Source organism: Chaetodon auriga, chromosome 23 (assembly GCF_051107435.1).
Source record: "Chaetodon auriga isolate fChaAug3 chromosome 23, fChaAug3.hap1, whole genome shotgun sequence".
Classification (NCBI taxonomy): domain Eukaryota; kingdom Metazoa; phylum Chordata; class Actinopteri; order Chaetodontiformes; family Chaetodontidae; genus Chaetodon; species Chaetodon auriga.
The window spans coordinates 7,020,917-7,043,336 of record NC_135096.1 but is presented as its reverse complement, the minus strand read 5'-3'; the positions used below and the strand labels follow the sequence as shown (position 1 = coordinate 7,043,336).

Here is a 22,420-nt window from a genome sequence, read left to right as displayed (position 1 = left end):
CCCGTGAGAAAAAAAATAACCCTCTAAAAAGAAAAAGGAAAAAAGAAAAAAGTATCGCGAAAACCAAACGACTTGTCCCCACATTCAGGTTAATGTGAATCCTTATGGACTTTGAAAGTTAAGACAGACACTGAAGCGATTGTCTATGAACCAGGTCTCCTTTAAAGAATATACTGCTTTTAGTTTGAGTTATCGCTCCTTCATTCGCTCCTCGAACGTCCCCAAAACCCAAACAGAAAAAAATAAAGAATAAAAATACAGCACAAACCGCTCGGCACTCATCACAATCACAGGCTTTTTCGAAGCTGTCTGAGTCGATGGGTGCAGCTAAGCACCGACAAGCCGCTGCGTGTAAACTTTAAACAAACTTTGCAGCAGCAAGATCGATTTATATTAAACGATTTCATATTGCACTTGCCTACGCGGTCCCTCTGGAGGATTCAAACGAGGGGTCTCTCTCCCGCTCCCTCACTCCCTCTCTCTCTCTCTCCCTGCTTAAAATGTGATTGATTGCACTTTTCTCCGGTGGACATTCAGTACAAAACAGCACAGCTTATCCATCTGCCCGCTATTTATATAAAAGGCGCAAAAAAAGGGGAGAGTCTGGGGCGCAAAAGCAAACAGCGGCGAGCGTATTGATTTTTACGCATCCAGGGGAAAAAAAAAGACGCATTTGCAATTGGTTTTAAATATAGGTTACAGGGAACATGACTGCAAATTGGGCTCAGAAGTAGGCTGAAATATCACTTAAAGCAGCGAGCAGTCTATGAGGAAGCACATCACAGGCACAGTGCAGCAATGCGCGACCAGGCGATAAAGTCGAACATTCCTCAAGCGTAAAAAGAAATCCGCATAGATGATTGTTGACTTACCTTGTGTCCAAGAAAAGGGAAATAGCTTCACATTGTTCACATGGCGCCTGTAAATGGTTATCTCCCCTTCCGACGACTCGCTGCTCCCTAAGATTTTCTTTCCTCTGCCTCAACTGAGCAGGAGCACTCCTCGGCTCCCGCTATTATTTTCACTAAAATATATGAAAATTTATGCAAATGAAAATCAGCACTAACTGTTCGTCTCTTGTTATACTTGGGGATGATTTTTTTTTTTTCCTCTCCCCCCTTTCTTTCTTTCTTTCTTTTTTTTTTCTCCTTTTTTTGCATACAAAATAAATGAACTCCCCCAGCAGGGAACTTGGGGACCTTTTTATAATAAGCAAATAAATAATAAACACATCATATATCAGAGAGGGCTGTTTTTTATGGGCGCACGGTGATTTCGCGCAGCATTTCTGATTTTGACTCCTTTTATGTACATGTTATATATATTTTTCCCCATTTTCAGGGGGTTATCATGTGTAAGGAGCCCTCTTCTTAGTACCCTTGGTGTCACGTTTCTGCTGGCCGCCTGAGACGCCCTTTCAAAGCGTGCAGTGTGGATTGAACAGCAGTAATTTAGAGCGAAATCCTCACTGTATATTAATGAATAGAGGGCCCCATGGTTCTGGCCCCTAGCCTGCCTATTCAATGTAAACAAATCCACGAGGCTCCCTCGGTTTTGAGCCCAGTCCAAATTAAATCTACTGGGATGAGGAGAAGAAGAAGAAGAGGAAGAAGAAGAAGAAGAAGAGGGGTGGGGAGGTGGGTGGGTGGAGGGCACTGGCATGGAGTACACAACTCCTCCACTGCTTTATATTTGCCCTTAAATCCCTTTTGCAATAAAATCTTTGCGCCATCTTTGAGATGGGGAGCTTATGATGTTTGGGGTTAAGGCATGACATGCAGTTCTGACCTTTATACAAAATACAGTTAATCCTGTCAGGAAATCACCTGCCACGCGCTTTGTTTTGGCCAGGTGGACTCAACAGGCTGCAGGCACCCTCAACCCAAGCAACGGGTGCAGTGGGACCTGTGTCTGGCGCTTATTACCACCCATGGGTGCGTTCATATAGGCGCATGGGTCCCCCGCACTAACAAAGGCCCCATTCATCTCCGGGGTGATGTGGTCACCTTGAGGGATGGTGCGCATTTTAAGGGCCATATCGATGGAAGTGTTTTCTCTTTCCTTAAGCGGATGCTTCCAGCACCGCCACCCTGCACGCACAAACCCCCCAAGGACTGCTCAATTTGCCCTTGTTTTGGTTGCCACTTTCTCTTTTCACTGGGCCTCAGTGAGGTCGCCTGTACGCGGGCGTTTCCGCATGGAAGCGTCCCCGCAACCTTTGTGCGTTAACTCCTGCGGAGCCGCGGCGCAGGGCTGCGCTCGGCTCGCGGCCGCTGCGCCTTATTCTGCACTCCAATCGTGACATGTACACTACCTCCCTCTGCTGTGTTTTACATACGTGCTGCCATTCTGAGGTTGAGGGGGCAGTGTCAGGTTTTTGTATTAACAATCACGAGCCTGACGGAGGTTTCCTACTTTTATATGCTCATAAACAATTAAGTCGAGCTGGTAAAAAAGAAAAAAAAAAACAGTTTTGAAATGCTAATCTGTCCATTTTAACACACAGTGCACGTCATCTCGCATTGTAGGTTAATATAACAAGATAAAGCGTTGCACCATTTAGTGAACCTTTTTATTCCTTTTTTTTTTTTTTTTTAAATTCATTAAGTCTTCCCATGTTTTTCATGGGTGGCCCAGAGGGAATTAAACCCCTAACCGTGGCAGTATGGATGCCTTATTCTGTTACACAATCAGTTCAGGCTATCAGATAATTATAATTGTTACCAATAGATCTTATAGTGTCAAACACGCACGTGCAGGTTTTGAATAAACTCTCGAGCCTTACTCGAGCCTTACTCCTGGATGTTTTTGCAACCAGAATAACAGATAATAAGACCACTTCTATACAGTTGTTTAACAGTTGCATCTGTTTGAGCACCTGCATCTTGATCACATGCATTTATATGAAACTGTATACTTTAAAGCAGGTGTATTTCCGTGTAAACAAAGGGAAACATTCTGTTGGAACGTTTCTGGAAAAAAGAAAAGTGATCACGGCGATTCTTTGAGAGGCCAGAGTTTATCAGCCATTTTCATTTACCCCTTCACCCCTGTTTGTGTACTAATATCTCAGTACTATTTACTACCAAGTTGTGTTCCCCGTTCTGTTTGGACTCCAATTAAAAATCAGCCAATTGGAACAGCCGGAAGGAGGGCTCGTGCGCCCGGAGCAAGGCTGGCGAGAGCTGCCAATCACACCCCGGGTAGCCAATCAGCGGGCACGCACAGGGTAAACATCCGTGCGTCGTCGGGGTTGGAGGGGGGCGGGACTAAAGGGCCTGCCGGAGAGAGAGAGAGCGAGCGAGAGATATAGAGAGAGAGGTGGAGAGAGAGAACAAGCGAATGAGAGAAGAGGCTTGCAAGCAGCGCCGTACACTGTTATACTGGATTGTACTTCAACGGGAGTTTGCGGTTTGGCAGGTTTATATACATCAAAACAGAACAAAGAGATAGGCTCAGTGCTATAAAAGAAGAGAGAGAAAAGAATAAAGCGAGGGAGAAATCTCGGCGACTGAATTACAAAAGAACCGAGGACACTCTGCTAATGTTTTTCACATCCAAAGGGGACATAAACTGGGACTTTGTACATTGTGGAGAATTTGCAAGGCTTTTTGTTTTCTGCGACCACCAAAAGTTTGTTTGGGACAACGCGTTTTATTCTGCTGTATATTTTAATTTTAATGTCCACAATTTCATGCCAGTGCGAAACTTTCTGAACGGACTGCACATGGTTTCAAAGGGCTTTTGAAAAACCTGGATTTTTATCGCCGATATCCATGCACAACTGTTTGAAGTAGAATGTTGTAAATACATGCGGATTTTATTCAGTTTTCTGCCACAGTTTTTGAAGCTTTTTTTGCGTTTTTACGCACGTCGATGGTATTTGCCAAAAACCTACCCATACTTTTAAAGTTTGAATAATTCATGAGATACAATTTGCCTGCTCGAAAGAAGTGACTGTAAAAAGGGAGGGGGGTTATCCACAAACATATTCATAAGGGTTGACGGAATGGCCACCGCGGCTTCCAATCCTTATCTGCCCAGCAATAGCATCTTATCGTCCGGCTCCATCGTGCACTCTGACTCCGGAGGTGGTGGCATGCAGCCGGGCAGTGCTGCGGTTACCTCGGGGTCTGGGGGCTACAGGGGAGACCCCTCAGTAAAGATGGTACAGAGTGACTTTATGCAAGGCGCAATGGCAGCGAGCAACGGGGGACACATGCTGAGCCATGCCCATCAGTGGGTGACATCCCTCCCGCACGCCGCAGCAGCCGCAGCAGCAGCCGCGGTTGCTGCAGCTGAAGCCGGATCGCCCTGGTCGTCGAGTCCCGTCGGGATGACGGGCAGCCCGCAGCAGCAGGACGTGAAAAACTCCGGCAGAGACGATCTGCACACGGGCACCGCGCTGCACCACAGGCCCCCTCACTTAGCTCCCCACCAGACTCACGCCGGGGCTTGGGGGAGCACGACTGCGGCTCACATTAACTCCATATCCGGGGGACAGCAGCAGCAGCAGTCGCTGATCTACTCCCAGCCCGGTGGATTCACTGTGAACGGGATGCTGAGTCCAGGGAGCCAGAGTCTGGTGCACCCGGGCTTGGTGAGGGGGGACACCCCGGATCTGGACCACGGCAGCCACCATCACCACCATCACCACCAGCATCCGCATCACCAGCACCACGGCGGCGTGAACAGCCACGACCCGCACTCGGACGACGACACGCCGACCTCGGACGACCTGGAACAGTTCGCCAAGCAGTTCAAACAGCGGAGGATCAAACTGGGCTTTACGCAGGCGGACGTCGGCTTGGCTTTGGGCACCCTGTACGGGAACGTTTTCTCTCAGACAACCATTTGCAGATTCGAGGCTCTGCAGCTCAGCTTCAAAAACATGTGCAAGCTCAAGCCTTTGTTAAACAAGTGGCTTGAGGAGGCCGACTCGTCCACCGGCAGCCCCACCAGCATCGACAAGATCGCGGCGCAAGGGAGGAAGCGAAAGAAGCGCACATCCATCGAAGTGAGCGTCAAAGGGGCTTTGGAGAGCCACTTCTTAAAATGCCCCAAACCCTCGGCCCAGGAGATCAGCACCCTGGCGGACAACTTGCAGCTGGAGAAGGAGGTGGTTAGAGTGTGGTTTTGCAATAGGAGACAGAAGGAAAAACGGATGACGCCCCCAGGAGTGGCACAGACGCCGGAGGATGTGTACTCTCAGGTCGGCAATGTGAGTGCAGAAACACCGCCCCCCTCCATGGACTGCAAAAGAATGTTCAGTGAAACATAGAACAGCACACCAGAATATTTTATATGAAATTAAACTGATTAAAAAACACACAGACTATCGCCAAGATAGCCAAATTTTTTGATACTGTGATTGTGAGGGAATATGAATGAGACTGCAAAATGTGTTATCTATTTTTCACCAGAAAAGAGAAAGAGAAAAAAAAACAGCAACCTTTTCCATCCCCTTTTTCCTCCCAACCCCCCCTCAGAACAAACAAAAAAAAAACAAAAAAACAAAAACGCACCGTTAACCTTCTTCCAGGCCCTGAAATGTCTTAACCTAAAAGGTTCCTTCTGCTTTTTTCTTTCAGGGGCATTTTTTAGTAGATTACTTAAAAGATGCAAGTGAAGCGAGCGACCAGAGGGTGACAACCACAAGTTCATTCCACCAGGTAATTTTGGCGCATTAAAACACATCAAGAGGAAAACCCCAAGTATTGTTTTTATTTCTCTTCCCCCTTTCCAAAAAAAAAAAAGCAAAAAGACAAAAAAAAAAAAATACCCCCCTCATTATCCTGTGTTTGATTGAAGAAACAAAGGAGCAGGCATTTTGTATATTTCGAAATGGGACTGATCCGCCTTCCCCTCCTCTCCAAGCCTAACAATAACAGAGGGGGGAAAAACTGCAACACTATGAATAAGAGTGACATCCACGACGCTTCCATCATGATTTCCAGCTCTTTGATTTTCCTCTGAGGTGGACTGCATGGTTTCATTCACACGCGCGCGCACGGAGGATTTGGGGATTTCTTCTTCTTCTTCTTCTTTTTTTTTTCTTCTCACGTTGGAGGCCCTCACGAGCCCAGAAAGAAAAGACAACCAGGACCAGGACTTGATCTCAAAGATCACCTTCTTCTTCTTCTTCTCCTCCTCTTTTTTTTTTTTTAATTATTATTATTTAATGGACTTTGACACCGTGAGTGGATTTTTCTCCCTTTTTTTTCAACAAATAGAGCATAAGACATTTGAAAAAGACTTCAACTGCACTTATTTGAGAAAAAAAATCTGAAAATCTGTTGCCAAGTGTGACTGAGTGGGTGCTGTGGATATACTATTAATGCTGCCCTTTCTAAGCAGTGTTCTTTGGTAGGTTTTAATAAACAAAACTCTGTAAAGCCGGCAATATAGATCACTAGATCAGATACTGATCTGACTTATTTACTTTATATTTTTCATCAGAATTACTTGTTTTAATATTTTATTCGGAATACATATGAATTATTCCAAACGGTAATTTATTTCCCCTCCTCCCCCAGGAACTTGTGTAAGATGCTTTCCTCCCCCTCCTTGTTTTATTTCCATATTTTTTCTTATATTTTTTTTTTGTTGTTGCCCTTATTTGTTTAATTTTGTATTCTCGTTTCTTAAAGGAGCACAAATCACCATAAGCTGACATTGACCGTTGTTAGGTAATAAGGGTATATTTTGATGTGATAATTTGATTGTAATTTAATTTCAGTAGTGGTTCCGTACGAGCTGATTGAGACACAATAAATTTGTTAGAATGAAATGCAATCATCTTGTGTTCTGACATTTATATTCTCCTCGTATATTCTGGGCTGTTTGTGGAATTACCCTGTGTGCTATGTTTTGCATGCACAGCAGCAGCTAATGAAGAAAATGGTGGACTATTTTGTCCCAGATGAAGCTGCGAGCTAAGAATAACCTCCATTAGAATAATGCAGACCAAAGGCTCTTTGTAGACTGAAACATGAAAATACTCCTTTAAAAGTAAAAGAAAAACGGGGTTTTCATTTACTAAAAATATAAAACAGAGAAGTCGGCGTATTAATCCAGCGTTTAGCGCTTCAAGAGCTCGTAATTTATCGCCTGTAGGCTTAAATAAATGTCCACCAGCGCTGTTATCATCATCCCATAACTGTATATTACCATTTAAATGAAGCATCGCGGTCACTTGCAGGCCTGCACAATGGCTCGACTGTTTGTTTACATCTGCTGCCTCTTGAGGCCTTGGGCAAAAGGCAGGAGCCCCAGCCTCAGCCTGCAGGATGGAAATTTAGATTTGGTGTAAAAAAGACACAGAGAGAGAGAGGGGGGGAGAGAGGGAGAGCATCGGGGATTGTTCGAGGAAGAAAATCAAACCGGACACCAGCCAGACGCGTCCAGAATGCGCGCGTCCTCATGTCCTGCCTTGCATGTTATGTAATATTTAGGTTGCAGCTTACAGTCCAGACAGAGCAGCGATAAACACATCATTATTAGGCCGCTTTACGAGCGCCTGATCCACGCGCTGCAATCTGCAAAATAATTGATTTACACTCAGTCAAATAGTCCAAATTGAATTTACAGCTGGCTGCTTGTGAGACTACGACCGGATGCGCCTCATATCCAGGTCCACCTCGAAAAGGGGGCCGGCGCAGGCTCGCCAGGTGCGTTTCTCAGGTAGACCCGGCGGAGCCTGACGCGCTGTTTTCGGATGCGGGGGCACTGGGTCACAGAGCTTATCGATCCCGTCTGTCCAAAGCTGAGCAGCCCACAGGCTCAGCTGCCTCTCCGCTGCAGTTTACCGAGGATGAGACGGTGAAGTGACTGTTTGACGGGTCGGAGGCTGCAGGTTCATATCAGGGATGTTGTTTCAGGACTCAGAGCGGTTGTTGTGTTTGCGGGGCAGGTGCAGAAAAAACACTATTCCTGATGAGTTGTGTTATTTAATTTCCTCCATGATTCTAAATGGGGTTTTTCCTCGATGCTTTAGCTGTGGTGTCATGATTATTCTTTATTTTATTTTACAACAGGACTACTTGTCGCCACGGCTGCACGAGGCCAGTGTGTTTCCCGGGATTCCAACTTTCTTTTTTCTGGAGTTGTCTTGCTCGCCTATTCAGCAAAACTCAACAAAACGTGTCCTCGCGCTGCAGGATTTGAATTTCGCGGATGATTTCCCATACTAGTTGCTTAGCAACTGAATTCAATGATATAGAGAAGTAGGCATCATTTTTCTTTGTCTCCATTAGGAAAAGTGGCAGCAGAGACGCGCTGTATGTGCAGCACCCCCCCACCCCCACCCCACCCCACCCCCAAAACTTTGTATTTTGTGATTTATTTGTGCGCGTGTTGCAAGCACGTGCGGTGTTTTGCAACGTTAAAGGCTGCTTAAAGACAGACTAATTATGAGGCAACATAAGGCTCTCTTTATTTAATTGCATTTATCTTAAGTATTTGGCGCGTGCTGATGGAGCAAGGCAGAAAAAGTGTGGAAAATAAAGCCCGCGTGCAGTGAGGCTCCACTGTGGCCTCGTGCTGCCTACCTGTGCACCCGCTCATTAAGCATGCGGCTCCCGCGCCCCTCTGCTATAAAACCCGATGCAAAGTCACATGACGCGCCAAAGATAAGCCAACGCACAAGACTTTCACCGCACAGAGGGAAAGCTTCGAGGCTTCCGTACACAGCAGACCTGAGCATTTACATCCCGCAACACAGCTCGTGCAGAAATATCCCAAATCTTGTAGTGAGAGATTTCTTTTATTTTTTTTAACCAAAGGCGACACAGGAGGAAAAAAAAAAAAGAGTTTCAAATCTTATAATGGGTTTTGGTGCGCCTATTCTCCAAAAGCTTTGCCTTTTTCATGGGTCTTCAAAAACCATGTTGGCAGCAGCGTGTGTGTGTGTGTGTGTGTGTGTGTGTGTGTGTGTGTGCGTGCACCGACACGTTCAGGCCTTAGGAGCACTTTTGCTTTCCCTGCTATTGATTTAGGACGCCAGTGGCCCAACAGGCTCGTCGCGCCCATTGGCGCTAATTAAAGCCGCTCGTTGTCACACCACTCTGCTCTTTAAAACAAGACTTCAGCGGGGACGTGGAGTGCAGGGACTCCGGATCGGTCCCGTAAAAGCAAACTTTTAATGCCTTGTTGTTATGAATATTTCAGCTGTGCTGTCAGCAAGCAGCGCCCTTCTGTCAGTCCCTGCCTCTGACAGTGTTGGAGCCACAGAAGTCTAACGCACATAATGTCTAATGACACAGATTTATATTTTATATAGAAATCAGAGCGGATTCTAATCAGAAAATAAACCTCTGTTCCACTTTACACCGTGGCACGATTGTAGCTTCGGGCCCAACTTAAGTACATTTAATTAATAGCTTTTATACTCGTCATATTACTTCATAAATACCTTTTTCATGCTTGTAAGCATCATGTTTTATTAGAAGGCTACACCTTTACAGTTGCATTTTCCAATATAACGCGCACTTTTTAATTACACACACACAGGCTGAGGCTTATGATCTGTGTGTACTTCGAGCCGTCTGAAAATAGGCTGTTTATATTGGAGATATTTTGTGCTCCATCATCCGCTGCAGTTCCTCTGTGTCACTGAAACACGCTGAATGTATGGCGTCAGGCTCTTTTCCAACCTGCTGAAACTGTGCATCCACACAATGCCCCCCCCCCCCACCCCCCCACCCCCCCTCATACTGTATTTACTCCACGTGTCGAGCGCATGAATATGGATTATTCTGAGCTGTTCTCCACAGGGAGCCTTCCTCTTCCACGTCCACATGGATTTATCTGTGCTGCAGGAAAAAAAAAAAGACGCTCAGAAAATCTCCTGTCTGGTTGGTGACTGCTGACTTTTGATCACCATTACTGCTGTTATTTTACAGTAAGCGTGGTGGAGTGTTTCTTGGATTCATCCCTTGTTTGTGTTGTTGTCATCGTGGCAACGCAATAAGATGCTTGCATTTTTTTTTTTTTTTAAGATAAAGATTATTCCGGTTTACATTATTTTATTTTATCTCCGAAATCAGCGTCTTTATTCGGCTTAATTTTATTCAATTTAATGAAAATGTAAATTTCCCAGTTGTTTTGTTTCTTGCCACATGTTGGAGTTAATGCATATATACACAAATTAGCCATTCATTAGTGTTTAACTTGTGCACTATTGTTATTATTATCATTATTATTATTATTATTTATATATATATAATTGTGTACGATATTTCCAGGGCACTTTCTCTCTACAAAAAGCCCTGAAATTTAATAGAACATCTAAAGAAAGGATCATAACCGGCCTCCATGTAAATGTGGCTTATCAAGTCGTTTTCGTGGCAGCAACAGCAGAAGAAGAGGAGGAGGAGGAGGAAGAAGAAGGAAAAGAAAAAGAGGAGAGAAAGACGAGGAGGACGTTTTCAAATATGACGTGACTCTCGGGGGTTTCCTCTCTATAAATTGTGAAGGTCATGGTTTTGTGAGCAGGCAGGATGGATAGGTAGAGGAGGGGTGAATGGAGTCTGCAAGGCAGCTCAGCCACACAGAGGTAATGTGCTTCAGCATCTCATCTGCCTGTCTGCATTTCAAAAGCCTTCATGCTGGAGTCTAATGTTTCTCCTCTTCTTCTTCGTCTTCTTCTTCTTCTTTCCAAATGCGGATTTAACGCCTGTAATTCGGCAACATGAGTGATTTTGTTAGATTCAATTTCCACGTCCCACAGACTTCTTGTGCAAATATCGACTATTTTCTACTTAGGTATTTAAAGTAAAGGAAGAAACGTGACTGCAAAAATCACATTGGTGCTTTTAAACTGCGGCCACAGTGATGGAGGGAAAAACATAATATTCCTGCAGGAGTTTAGAATGACTTATAATATTTTGGTTTAATGTCGCTCCAAAATGTTTTTTTTTTTTTTTAAGTTAGTAGTGACGTTTCACCGTTATAGTCCTCTTCTCTTTTATATATATATATATATATATAAAATTTCTCGTACAATAATAAACAATAATTTTCCATTAATATTGATTTTTACAACTTTCAGACTTTTTATACACTGTCCATCCTTTAATTTCTTGTCTGTTTGTATGCGCGCGCGGACACTGTGCGGACTTTATGGGCACCTGATTGCATTTATTATTTCACTTTTCCCACACACACACACACACACACACACACACACACACACACACACACACACACACGCACACACTGTAGTACTGTTGGAAGTAGAAATAATAGCGGTTTGGTCTCTGCTGTAGGTCAAGCCCACACACACACACACACACACACACACACACACACACACACACACGCACGCACGCACGCACGCACACACACCTGAACTGAATGGAGGAGTTCCTTCATGGTTCGTGTTTAGCTGAACGCATTATTTCTCTCACAAAATACATCCTGAAGAAATAGTTTAGTCTCTTATTTTCTTCTTGTGGCAAAGAAACAGTTCAAAAATAGTAGAATCACTTGGTTAAAATCCTTAAAAAAAACGGTTTATTAATGTTTTCTATCATTAGAATTAAAACGATTGAATCAATAATTCCTATGATGTTATTTCCAGAATAAAATACTTCATTCTAATCCACATTCACTCCAGAAAACCCCCCTGTCCTTCGTAATGAAATGCACAGCAGAGAAGCGCTCCTCTCCAGTTTCCCTGACCTTGCAGCGCCACCCAGTGGCCGTCTGAGCCGCTTCCACAGTTCAAACGCTTCTGTCATTATCTCCACCAGAATCAGCTGCCTTAATCAAAGCTAATTGATGAAGATGACATTTTGATGGAGTTTGGATTATGAGGACTTAGGTTTTGGGAGAGTTTGTAGCCGCTTTGCCTGCTTTTTTTAAGGCTCTGTTTGTCCTTTTCAGGGCTTGTATGTTAATTTTCCAGGAAGTCTATTTTAAAAGTATTTGATTGAAAATGTTGCTTCATTAATTCAATCAAGTCTATTTACCATCATTTAAAACTGCCCCGCTGCACTTTCCCTCACTGTCGTGTGAAACGGTGCAGATGATCTTAGACAAGTGGATGAATATCATGTTCATGTATTTGTATACATGTTTTTTTTATTTAAGTTTTCAACTTTGTGAGCATCTCAGATGATTCAGTGGGTTTTAATCCATCACTTCATGTGAAAGAATCAGCTTCATCAAAGATGGAAGTCTCCAAATCTCCAAATTTTGTGAGTTTGAATTTGAAAAATCTACTTCAGAAGCTTAAAAGTTAAAAAAAAAAAAAAAAAAGATGAAAACAAAGCTGCTTTTCTAGTTTTCCTCGACAGCTACAGCATGCTCGGGCTCACGCACCATTTTTAAACCTTCACTGGCTTCCTGCAGAACTCTGTCGTGCAACTTTTCTGTTTTTTTTTATGCAGTTTTGTGTCTAAAATTAATTCAGTCTCACACATGCAGCGTCTTGTTTCAGCCCGGGTTCAACACGTGCTCCACCCGCGCTGATGATCCCCCATAAAAGACGGCCGACCCTGCTTTATCAGTTGCCATGGAAGCCAGGAAGCTAGTTAGTGATCTTTCACATCTCCCCCTGTTGTTTATTCGTGTGACGTGAGAGACAGCTTTTCAGTCTGCGCACATGTGTTGGAAGAGCATTGTGCAAAAAGCCATAATACCTTTTGAGGACTATTGTGATTTGGGCTACTTTGTTGGTGCTGACGGTATCCGTAATCACTCCCATGGGTGTCATTGCTGCAGGGGAGCATCTTGTTAAGTCTTACATGCTATAATTCAGTTGTAGAGGAAGAAATGATATTGCTTAATTAGGTAAAAGCAGAAAAAATGGGACACTTATAATCAAACATGAAGTATAAGTATGTGCAACAAATGCATCAAAAGTAAAAGCCTTGAATTGTGAAGTTATGCATTAATCTGAGCAGTTGTATCGCTAAATCTGGCAAGATGGTGCATTTCTAGCTATATGTCCTTTAGAAATCCAGCAAAAAAAAAAGAGATGCATCTAATGGAAATCTCCTCAGAACAATCTTCTCAGGACCTGGCAGCATGAGTGGCGTGTGTCCATAAAGTTATCTTTGAACAAATTGCCCAGTGAGGGTTAGCACAGCCTGTGATGTAAAATGTCTTGGTCCCTACCCACAATCCCTCTCAACCCAGAACTGAACCCAGCTCCATCCCGCGTCCAGCCGGGCCCCGCATCTCGCAGCGTGAGCTCGGCTGCTTCCAGAGCCTCGTGTCAAAAAGCTGGTCAGCATTTCAAAGGACTCCGAACATTCGCAGAGACTGACGCCCACAGCCGCCGACGGGCCGGTGCCAACAATCGCTGTTTGTGTTGGCTCTGGGAGCCATCGTACAGAGAGAGGGATTCAGAAGTTGCCAAGTAATGACTTGGTAACGTCGAAAAAGTAGAAGAGAAGAAGCGATTCTCCGAAGACGTGCCAGGACTCTCTGCTTATGAGCACAAGCATCACATGGAGGATGACTTCTTTCTTGAACAGAGAGGTTGGGAGGCAGATGTTTTTGTAGTTCAGGCTTTGAGGTAAAGCTTTTGAGGGACATTTTTTGGCATTTGGCAGCTTTGCTGTTGAGTTGGATGAAGACAGTCACATCTCGAAATCATCTGAGAACAATAAGATCAGAATCGGCTTTGGCTTTCTGGGTTAGTTGACAAATCCTTCCCAAGTTATCCAGTATTTTTCAACCCAGTCCCTATTTTATATATTTTGGGGTCTAAATGATTTATACGTACAAGAAGTTTTGGGATTAGTCCAGTAGATCATCTCGGCCAGCAGCCACAAAATGGGCTGCGATGGCTGCAACGTAATCCTTGGGGGCCAAATGTACCCATCAAAGTACGTCCTCTGCAAGTGTTTGTTTTGCCACTGACAGGCTCAGATTGTGTCTGACAACATTATGGAAAGGATCCCAACGAAGACACACCTGTTTCCGAACTACGACTAAAACCCCAAAGCAACACAACACCACAAACCGACTTAACCGACGGAGGCAGAGGCCGACCAGCGACGCCCACGTTCTGCGAGGTAAATTGGCTGTTTTTGTCAATGGAGTCTGGTGGCTTTGAGGAGAGCCATGTCACGGCTGTTTCGGGTTAAACAAAAAGGATCTTACTCTTCAACAGGAAGGTCTGTCTCTGTAGGGACACAGTGTTTTCAGACACTTGGAGTGACAGTCTGAGCCTGTCAGTCGCAAAAACAAACTTTCAGTGGATGTACGTACTTTGACGGGTGTATTTGTCCACAGGGATTGCGTTGCAGACATTGTAGGCTGCTCTTAGTCATTTAGATGGCAAAATCTGTAAAAGTAGATGTTTAAAACTAATAGAATTACCCTTTAAAGCATGGATGTGTGTGTTTTCTTTGTGTGTGTGTGTGTGCCCTGTCCTACGCCAGCGAGCGTCCCGGGTGGTGACGGATCTCAGCAGCAGACGGATCGATGGTCGGGGACAGAGGCAGGGGTCAGCCGGTCCTCAGGGGTCCGCCGGTGACATCTCCTGCTGCAGCTCGCCGGCCGGCCGCCAGCTCGGGTCAGCTATCCCAGCAGGCCGTTCTCTCTGGCAGCAGTTACCAAGGTGACAGCATGTCAGCACAGCCCCGCAGCGCCGCTGAGGGCAGGAGGGTGAGGCGGAGGGGAGCGAGCAGGGAGCCCGATGCATCACCGGCTCTGATAGGTTTGTCAATACTGCTTAGATCCAGGGGGAGCCGGGTCCGTGGTGACACACACCGGGCCCCTCCAGAGAGCCAGCACACACACACACACACACACACACACACACAGACACATGACCTGCAAACACACGCAAAACACATACAAACCAGCATGCACAAAAATGAGCATCCACATGTGCACACTATATGTGTAACATATGCTTTTTGGCTAAGAAACAGCTGCACAGGCATACCAGGATACACCCACCAATTTTGAGCTGTAGCCTTATTTTCATACATGCATTTGCACAAACTTGCCCCATTTAGGAGGACGATGCAGTGAATTGAATAAATTTCCTCGAGACTTGAAACTTTAACTTCAACCACTCCACGTCTAACCCTGAAAAACCGACTTAGCACTAAACTGTAATGGTTTACCTTGTGGGGACCTGCTTTTTACCTCTAAATGGGCAGTGAGTCTCCACTATGTGACCTTGTGCGAACGCATTTTTTTTTTTTTTTTTTTTTTTTGTCCCTATGATTAATAGAAGTACCCTTGCAAACACACACATCCTGTACATTACATGCACATGAACAGTCACACAGGCATGGTGAAGGATACACACAGATATTGTGTTGGGGTCTTATTTGCTCACATTATTTGGTCACATTTTCGTCTCAAAATACAAGAAAGAGACGAAACAGATACATGAACACACACACACACAGGTGCTCACAAACTTCTTTTTGTAATTTAGGAGGACATAATTAATTCCCTCGAGAGCTAACCTTAACCATCACCGCTACACGCCTAATAATCCCCAAATAGGAGGTGAGTCCCCGCAATGTTATTACAGGAATACAGTCCACCTGCAAGCATTCACATTAGTGTTTTGGCGAACAAACACACATCGCACATTCGCACATGCACACACGTTAAAGGATGCACACACAGATATCGTGTTGCATGCTGATATTTTAGCATGAAGCACAAGAAAAGCAGGAAGTGAATCACGTGCATTCACTCCCATTCATCAACAGATTCAAGTACATATGCTTTCATTCCCTGGAGACCACAACATACCAACCTGACCCAACCCTAAAATCAGTCTGACCTTAACCAAAAAGATACTCCAAGCAGGTTTTGAGTCTGGAGTATGTTCATACTGAAAAACTGAAAAAAAAAATACACATACCTACCCCCAAAAAGCTTACTGTTGATGTCAACTACTGTCCCCCAGAGCAATGCACAGAAAGGAAACGGAGGTTTTACTCACAGCTGCGAAAGGTTTAAATAAATTGCAAATGCCGGTGAGACAGAGAAAGACTTCACGAAACTAGACATATTGAATATTTGTTTAAAAAACAAAAAAAAAAAAAACCATTTTGCTTTAATTTGTGAAGTTTCACGGTCGCTGTCGTTGTAATGTCACAATGTTATTGCTGCCAGATGGTGCGCACGTTGCATCATTTCCTGTTAGCATAAAACAGTAAAGCATGTCGATTTCTTGTACGCTAAGTGCAAAGCGATACACTATAAAGAGTAGTGTACACATATATATGCATGCTGTAATGTGCAGCATGGAATTGGGATGCAGCTCATGTCTTAATCCTGAAATTTAATGGCTGACCTCATGAGGATTTGTTTTTTTATTTTATACCAAAAGGAAAATAAGTCCTCACAATGCAGCGTGCTGACAGATTTTTGTCCCCACAGTGTGATTAATAGAGGCACACCTGCAAACACATAGGCGTGCCGCCTGTACGCACACACACCTACACGGCAGGATACAGCAGAATAATTTTGCCGCGCTCTTCTGAACACGTCGACATTTAGCACGAACACACACGCAGCCGTACACTCCTGACTGAGTGATTGTTGGAGGAGGCTGGATGCGTGGATTAAGCTGTTGGTGCAGGAGTCGACGAGAGCGAGCTGGCAGATAAAAACGAGTGTACAGTGTGCTGCAGGACCAGAGAGAAAGAGAGCGAGGTGAAGGAAGAGAAAGCACGCTCGGGCCGTCTGACTCTGTATCTCATTAACCAAAGCGAGAGGGGGATTGGAAAAGCAGCACCAGCCACGTTCGCCTCAGAGGGACTCGCAGTGTAACCATTTCTAGGCCGTGGATTTAATAGATTACTAATGATCAGCCACAGGTATTTCCAAGTTAGACATTAGAGGCGGACGTCCAAAATGAGATCATTCGCTAATCCGCGCATTTCCACCTCTGTGATTCTTGAACTGCGCTTTGATATGTGAACAGGAGCAGGGTGTGCATGTTGGGATTCAAAGCAGTTAGTGTTGGAATGTATAGGGGAGGGAAAGGTTTACGGGCTAATCTGGCGCCGCTATCTTGGTGTGGTGAGGTGTTGTAAGCACAGAGGGAGAAGGTGTGAGGATGTGCGGAGCGCTCACGGTTCCTCGTCGGCTCTATATCCAATCTGACCAATCCTCTTAGCAAGAGAGAGTTGAGCTCTGCCCTCCCCAGAGAAGTCTCTTTTCCATTCAACCTATTATGTCAATGTTTAATGCCTAAGGAGGGAGAGCAGAGAGGTGAAAGCATTATGACTGTAGCCTTGGCAGAGCTTGTTTGCAGCTAATGCCGCAGCGCCGAACCGCTCCTGTCAATTTCTCAGGCTTGTTTTTGAAACGTCTGCATCTGCCGCAATTTGCCCTCTTCCTCCACAATAAAAGCGAGCTTTCGAGCAGATTCTGACTTAAACAATTTCACGTGCGGGGCGCCTAAACGCTCTGTCTGTGCGGCGGCAGAACACGACTTCCACATTAGCAAACACAGAGGTTGCTTGTACTCAAACACGGGCGCCATTCGGCTGGCTTCCGCTGCCGTTTAAAAGCTTTGCTCGCTGAAATAAAAGTAATTAATTGGTGTTATACACCAAGGACATAATTATCTTTTCCAGTAACTGGCACATATTTAATTACCAGTAATTGTTCCCCGAGCCTTGTTCAAAAGTGTTGCGCGCCAGACAGTTCTGATATATTATACACTAATCCTGCACTTGATACTCAGTCAATTAGGAAATGTGTGTCAAAGAGCAATCATGTAAACAGCATAGTGGAACACACACATCCTTCTGAGACATGACGCCTATGTGGGCCTTCGCCGGTGTCCTCACACACACACACACACACACACACACACACACACACACACACACACACACATCTGTCTCACTGCTCTGCACTTTGTTTCCCTCCTCAGGGTACAAAATCCCGACCTATCCCGTTCCTTCCCAAGGTGTTAATGCCTGCCAGATTGGAGGAAAGTAATTTGAGATCATTTTGCAACAAAGGCCGCAGATACTGATTAACACAGGGGCTACTCTCCAGCCAAGTGGCGTGGTCCCATTTAAAAAGCGTCAGGAGCTAAATTTACTCCCTTGTGCCTTGGGGTGTGTGGGGCCAGAGGCTGCAGTGGGGCCCTTGAACATGAGAACAGGGTTTAATAAGTAAACAGGAGAGGCAGAGAACAGTGCTTCTGATCAGGGCTTATTTGCCCAGCCGAGCCCCTGGTATGCGCTACTAGCTGATTAGCCCTGCCGATTGTACCTTGTAATTGCAGTGCCTTGACCCCCTCTAGGCAAATATTAGATTTTAGTGGTTTAACCTTTCCAGTCGTCAGAGCGGGGTAAATTGCCCAACCAGATGTTAAGGAGCCCAGTGGTAGTCCGCAGCGCTTCTGATCAGCAGGGAAAAAAGCTCGCAGATTGAGCCTTTTCTTTTGAATATTGTCTCAATTTCCTCTGGCCTTTCAAGCTGATTTTTCGCAGCGGTTTCCTTCCCCGAGAAGTGGTCATTCCCCGATCCTTATCCCATCGTCTGATGTCAGGTTACAAGTGAGGCATATTATTTAAAATCAGTCCAGTCACAGTCATTAGCGGGGGGACAAATGATCAATGAAAAGATCAATGGTAGATATTAACCTCGCAAGTAGTCCCTCAGTTCAATCAGGCCAGCAATTTGTCACCTGGTGAGGTGCAACGCCTCCACTTGAGCAGGTCTTCCTCCAAATGCTATGAGGGGAAAAAATCGGACATTTTTACACACAGAGAATCTCAAAATGTTCTTGCAGTTTGTTCAAAAAGAGATCTGAATGTTTAATTTTGGAGGAAAACGGCAACTGCTCTTATTGTTAGATTCCTTTCCCCAGCTAAAATCATTACATTTCAACCAAAAGACTGCCAAGACCTCTGTGGTTAAATTTTGATAGCACCCGCCCTCTGCTGAAACCAGTGAAGTTCATTCGTTCCTTTCGGTCGTCCGGCCCCGCACAGAGGGAAGATTCTCCTGTAAGAAAGCAACTCTGCAGCGCAAAGACAACAACAAATTGCAGACATGGCAGCAGGGTGTCGATGCTCTCAAACTGCCTCACACTCCAGCTCTCAGGACAAGCAAGATACAATTATACAGTCCCATTCCTCGGATACAAAGCATTATTTTCCGCCAAATCCCTCTCTGTAATAAGGCGGTGATTGATGTGCGACTGCATGCGAGAGCTCGCTCGGAGCGTCCGTCCAGATGAAAATGGAAACAGTATGAAAACGCTCTCTGACGGGTGGAATTTCCCCCGACTTTTCAGATCCAGCACGGCATTTAAAAAATTCACCCAGATATGTAAATCTCCCTCCACCGCAGGCCGAACAGCTGTGTCTGGTTTCGATCATGCTTCAAGAACCTGTCGGCGGCGACGCAGCCAAAACAGAAAGTGGAGGAGGTCGCAGACACTGGACCAATTAACATAAACCTCCATCTCTGCCTACAGTACAGTAACCTTCTTATTTCTAATGTTGCATGCAGCATAACCTCAGAACTTCTACAGTGTGGAAAGTGTACGTTCCCAAGTCTGGTTTCTGTGTATTCAAGCTTTCACACATGCTTGTCTGAGTCTGTGGGCCTTTGGGGATTTCTTGCAGACTGAGGCCATTATGGGAAACACTTTCGGACAGGACGGGACGGGACGAGGATGGCGTAGAGGTGGCGGAAGTTTTTCTTGGGTCGTTCCCAGCCCTTTCCAGAGATCTCGGGTTTCTCCCCGTCCAGCTTCGGATCCAGATCCTCTTCCTCCCCGACAGGCAGGGCAGGGTTGCGTCTCCAGGCCCCCTTTCACCCCTCATGTAATGGTTTCCTTCCTCCCCGAGCCTCTCACCTGAAAAAAGAGTCGGATGGGAGACGGGGAGGGAAATAGTCATCTTTTCATCCCGGGGATGGACTGAAGTAACCCTTCAGCTGGAGAGGAAACCCAATACTGCCTCCAGGTCGCAGTCTGAGAGGACAGAGAGGAGAGGGCAAGGAGAGAGGGGGGGGGGACCAAAGTGGTTCCATGTGAGAGGTGGAAGTGAAGTCTGGGAAAGACAGGGATTGACACCGTGAACACCCCCTCCTTTTCACCCCCAACTCTAACCACCTCACAGAGTCCCATCCTCTGGTCTGGACAAGGCCTGATCAGAGTTTCAGGAAGCTCTCAGCTGCTGCTGCTGCCTCCAATCAGAACCAAGAAGCAGCGACGACGACTCCACGCATGGATGCAACCTTCCTTCATATCTAAATGAAACCCTCTTTAGCCTCAACCCTTCAGCCAACATGGACACGACTCACTTTCAGTGCTGAGGAAACTGAACATTTGGACATCTACATCATGACAAAAGGGCAAATCCACCGAAGAAGATCATGGGATGTGATCGAAAGCATGAATGAATGAACCAGTGTGAATTATTTAATTGTCCTGTTTTTATTTTAATTGTCAAGTGGATTCTTTTAGCTAATTTAAAACACTTGAAATTGCCTTTATTTTGTCTTGTCTGTGCTTTTTTTCTTTGATTTGTTTTATTTGCATCCCATTTCTCTGAAATGTGCATCCATCCTGTTCTATTCTGCTCTACTTTTCCTTTTCTGTGCTCTTCCCCACTGGTTGATTTCTTCACCAGCCTTTGCTCCTGTTTTATCCTCTTCTCCACTCTCCCGCCCCTCTGACGCGATCTTTCTTTTGTTTCATCTTCATGGTCTATTTATGTCTCATTTCTGCTCTGTGCACTTTGCTCTCTGCATTATATTCTGTTTATTTGCATTGTGCGCTGTTCTATCTAATTTCTGCGCTCCATTTTCTTCCATTCAAGCCTGTGCAATTCTGTTAGGCTCAGTCACAGTCAGCTCTGTTCGATTCTGTTTTAATATGAAGCCCTCTCAGACTTGCCTCCTGAACCTGCTGGTGCAACAGAAGCAGCAGAAGCAGCAGCAGCAGCAGCAGCAGCTCCAGTCTGTTCAGGTAGCTTCCTCCCCCGTGGAGCCGCTCTGAGGAGGAGGCCTAATATCTGCAGACATCTATGGCCACCGCCCAATCTGTTGCACGCTCCATTCATTTCACGCACTGCCAGAAGTGCTTTGTAATTATCCTGATATTGATGAAGGCTGATTCCAGCAGGTAATCGCTGGCAGTTCAGCTGTTTTTACGCATCTCAGCAAAATGTCTCTATCCATTACCAGTGGCAAATTAATTTCCACTCAATGACCATACTTGTTGATAAACTACGCATTGGTGTGTGTGTGTGAGTGAGTGTGTGTGTGTGTGAAGGGGGATGAGAAATCCCTGACAGAGCTCTGAACCATAGCATATAACTTGGTTTGCCTCGAACAAAGATAACTGTGGGTGTTGACGCAATGGGCCGCAGCACAATGCTGCACGTCTCAGTATTACTATATGTAGTATATATATTGTGTATATATATGTATATATACTTTTATTGGCCTAAGAGTAGTAGTGGCAGCATTCTATGTACTGTCATATAATAGCAATGGCCTTGTAGCAGTGGACACTGTAGAAGTTACTATCAACAGCAAAAGAATAAGGAAAGAAACAGGAATAGGAAAAGAAATGGACGTGGAAATGTGAATAGAAACTGGAGCAAGATCAAGAAATGAAATAGGAATAAGAATGAGGATGTGTGATAGAAATGGGAGTAAAATGTAAAAGAAATTGAAGTTGAGGGAGGAATAAGAATAGAAATGTCAAGGGAAATTGATATGAAGATGGAAGTAGGAGTAGGAGTAGGAATGGGAATACAAATATTAATTGGAATAACAAACGGGAAATGGGATGACTGAATTGGCGTAACAATACTGGTGTGATAGAAAGGGAAGTATCGTAAGTATATAAATGGGAATATGAATAAGAATACAAATGAGGAAAGAATGGGAATGATGGTGTGAATAATCATAGAAATGGAATAGGAATAAAAACACAATTAAGAATTGATCTGGAAGTGTGAATGGGAACAGGAATAGAAATATGAATAGGAATAACAATATAAAAGAGGATGATCAGAAAGGTAAAGGAATGGAACTAAAAAGAGGAATAAGAATTGAAACTGGAGTTGGAATAGGAGTGGAAATGGCAATAGAAATAGGAATAAGATACAAAAAAGGAGGGTTAGAAATGGGAAAGAGAATAAAACGGGGGGATTAAATGTTTCATGTGATTCACTTACACAAGCAAATGGTGCTGGTTGTGTGTGTGTGTGTGTGTGTGTGTGTGTGTGTGTGTGTGTGTGTGTGCAGGGTACATCCAGACTGAGGAGGCTCCAGAGTGAAGTCAGAGTACCTCTGGCCCTTTTTTGCTGCTCCCATGCTGAGGCTCCACAATGACTCTGCATGTCCTCCAGACCACCTTCTTCAATCACGGGCTCCATTTCTAAAGGAGCGGAAGCCAATCAGCATCGGTGACGTGGATCAATACACGAACGGAGCGGAGCGA

The 22,420-nt window shown here is 44.9% G+C and overlaps 1 protein-coding gene across 1 annotated transcript; it reads left to right on the top strand.

Moving 5' to 3' along the window:
- The first annotated feature begins 3,336 nt into the window (after positions 1-3,336).
- pou3f3b (POU class 3 homeobox 3b) lies at positions 3,337-6,794 on the top strand. The gene is made up of 2 exons (XM_076723984.1): positions 3,337-5,221; positions 5,592-6,794. The coding sequence occupies exons 1-2, from the start codon at positions 4,010-4,012 to the stop codon at positions 5,688-5,690; spliced, it is 1,311 nt and encodes a 436-aa protein (XP_076580099.1). The 5' UTR covers positions 3,337-4,009; the 3' UTR covers positions 5,691-6,794.
- The last annotated feature ends 15,626 nt before the right edge of the window (positions 6,795-22,420 follow it).

Excerpts from the sequence above, each read along its gene's own strand:
- pou3f3b (XM_076723984.1), top strand. The coding sequence starts at position 4,010 with ATGGCCACCGCGGCTTCCAATCCTTATCTGCCCAGCAATAGCATCTTA. Across the intron at positions 5,222-5,591 it reads TGTACTCTCAGGTCGGCAAT|GGGCATTTTTTAGTAGATTA; the intron begins GTGAGTGCAGAA and ends TTTTTCTTTCAG.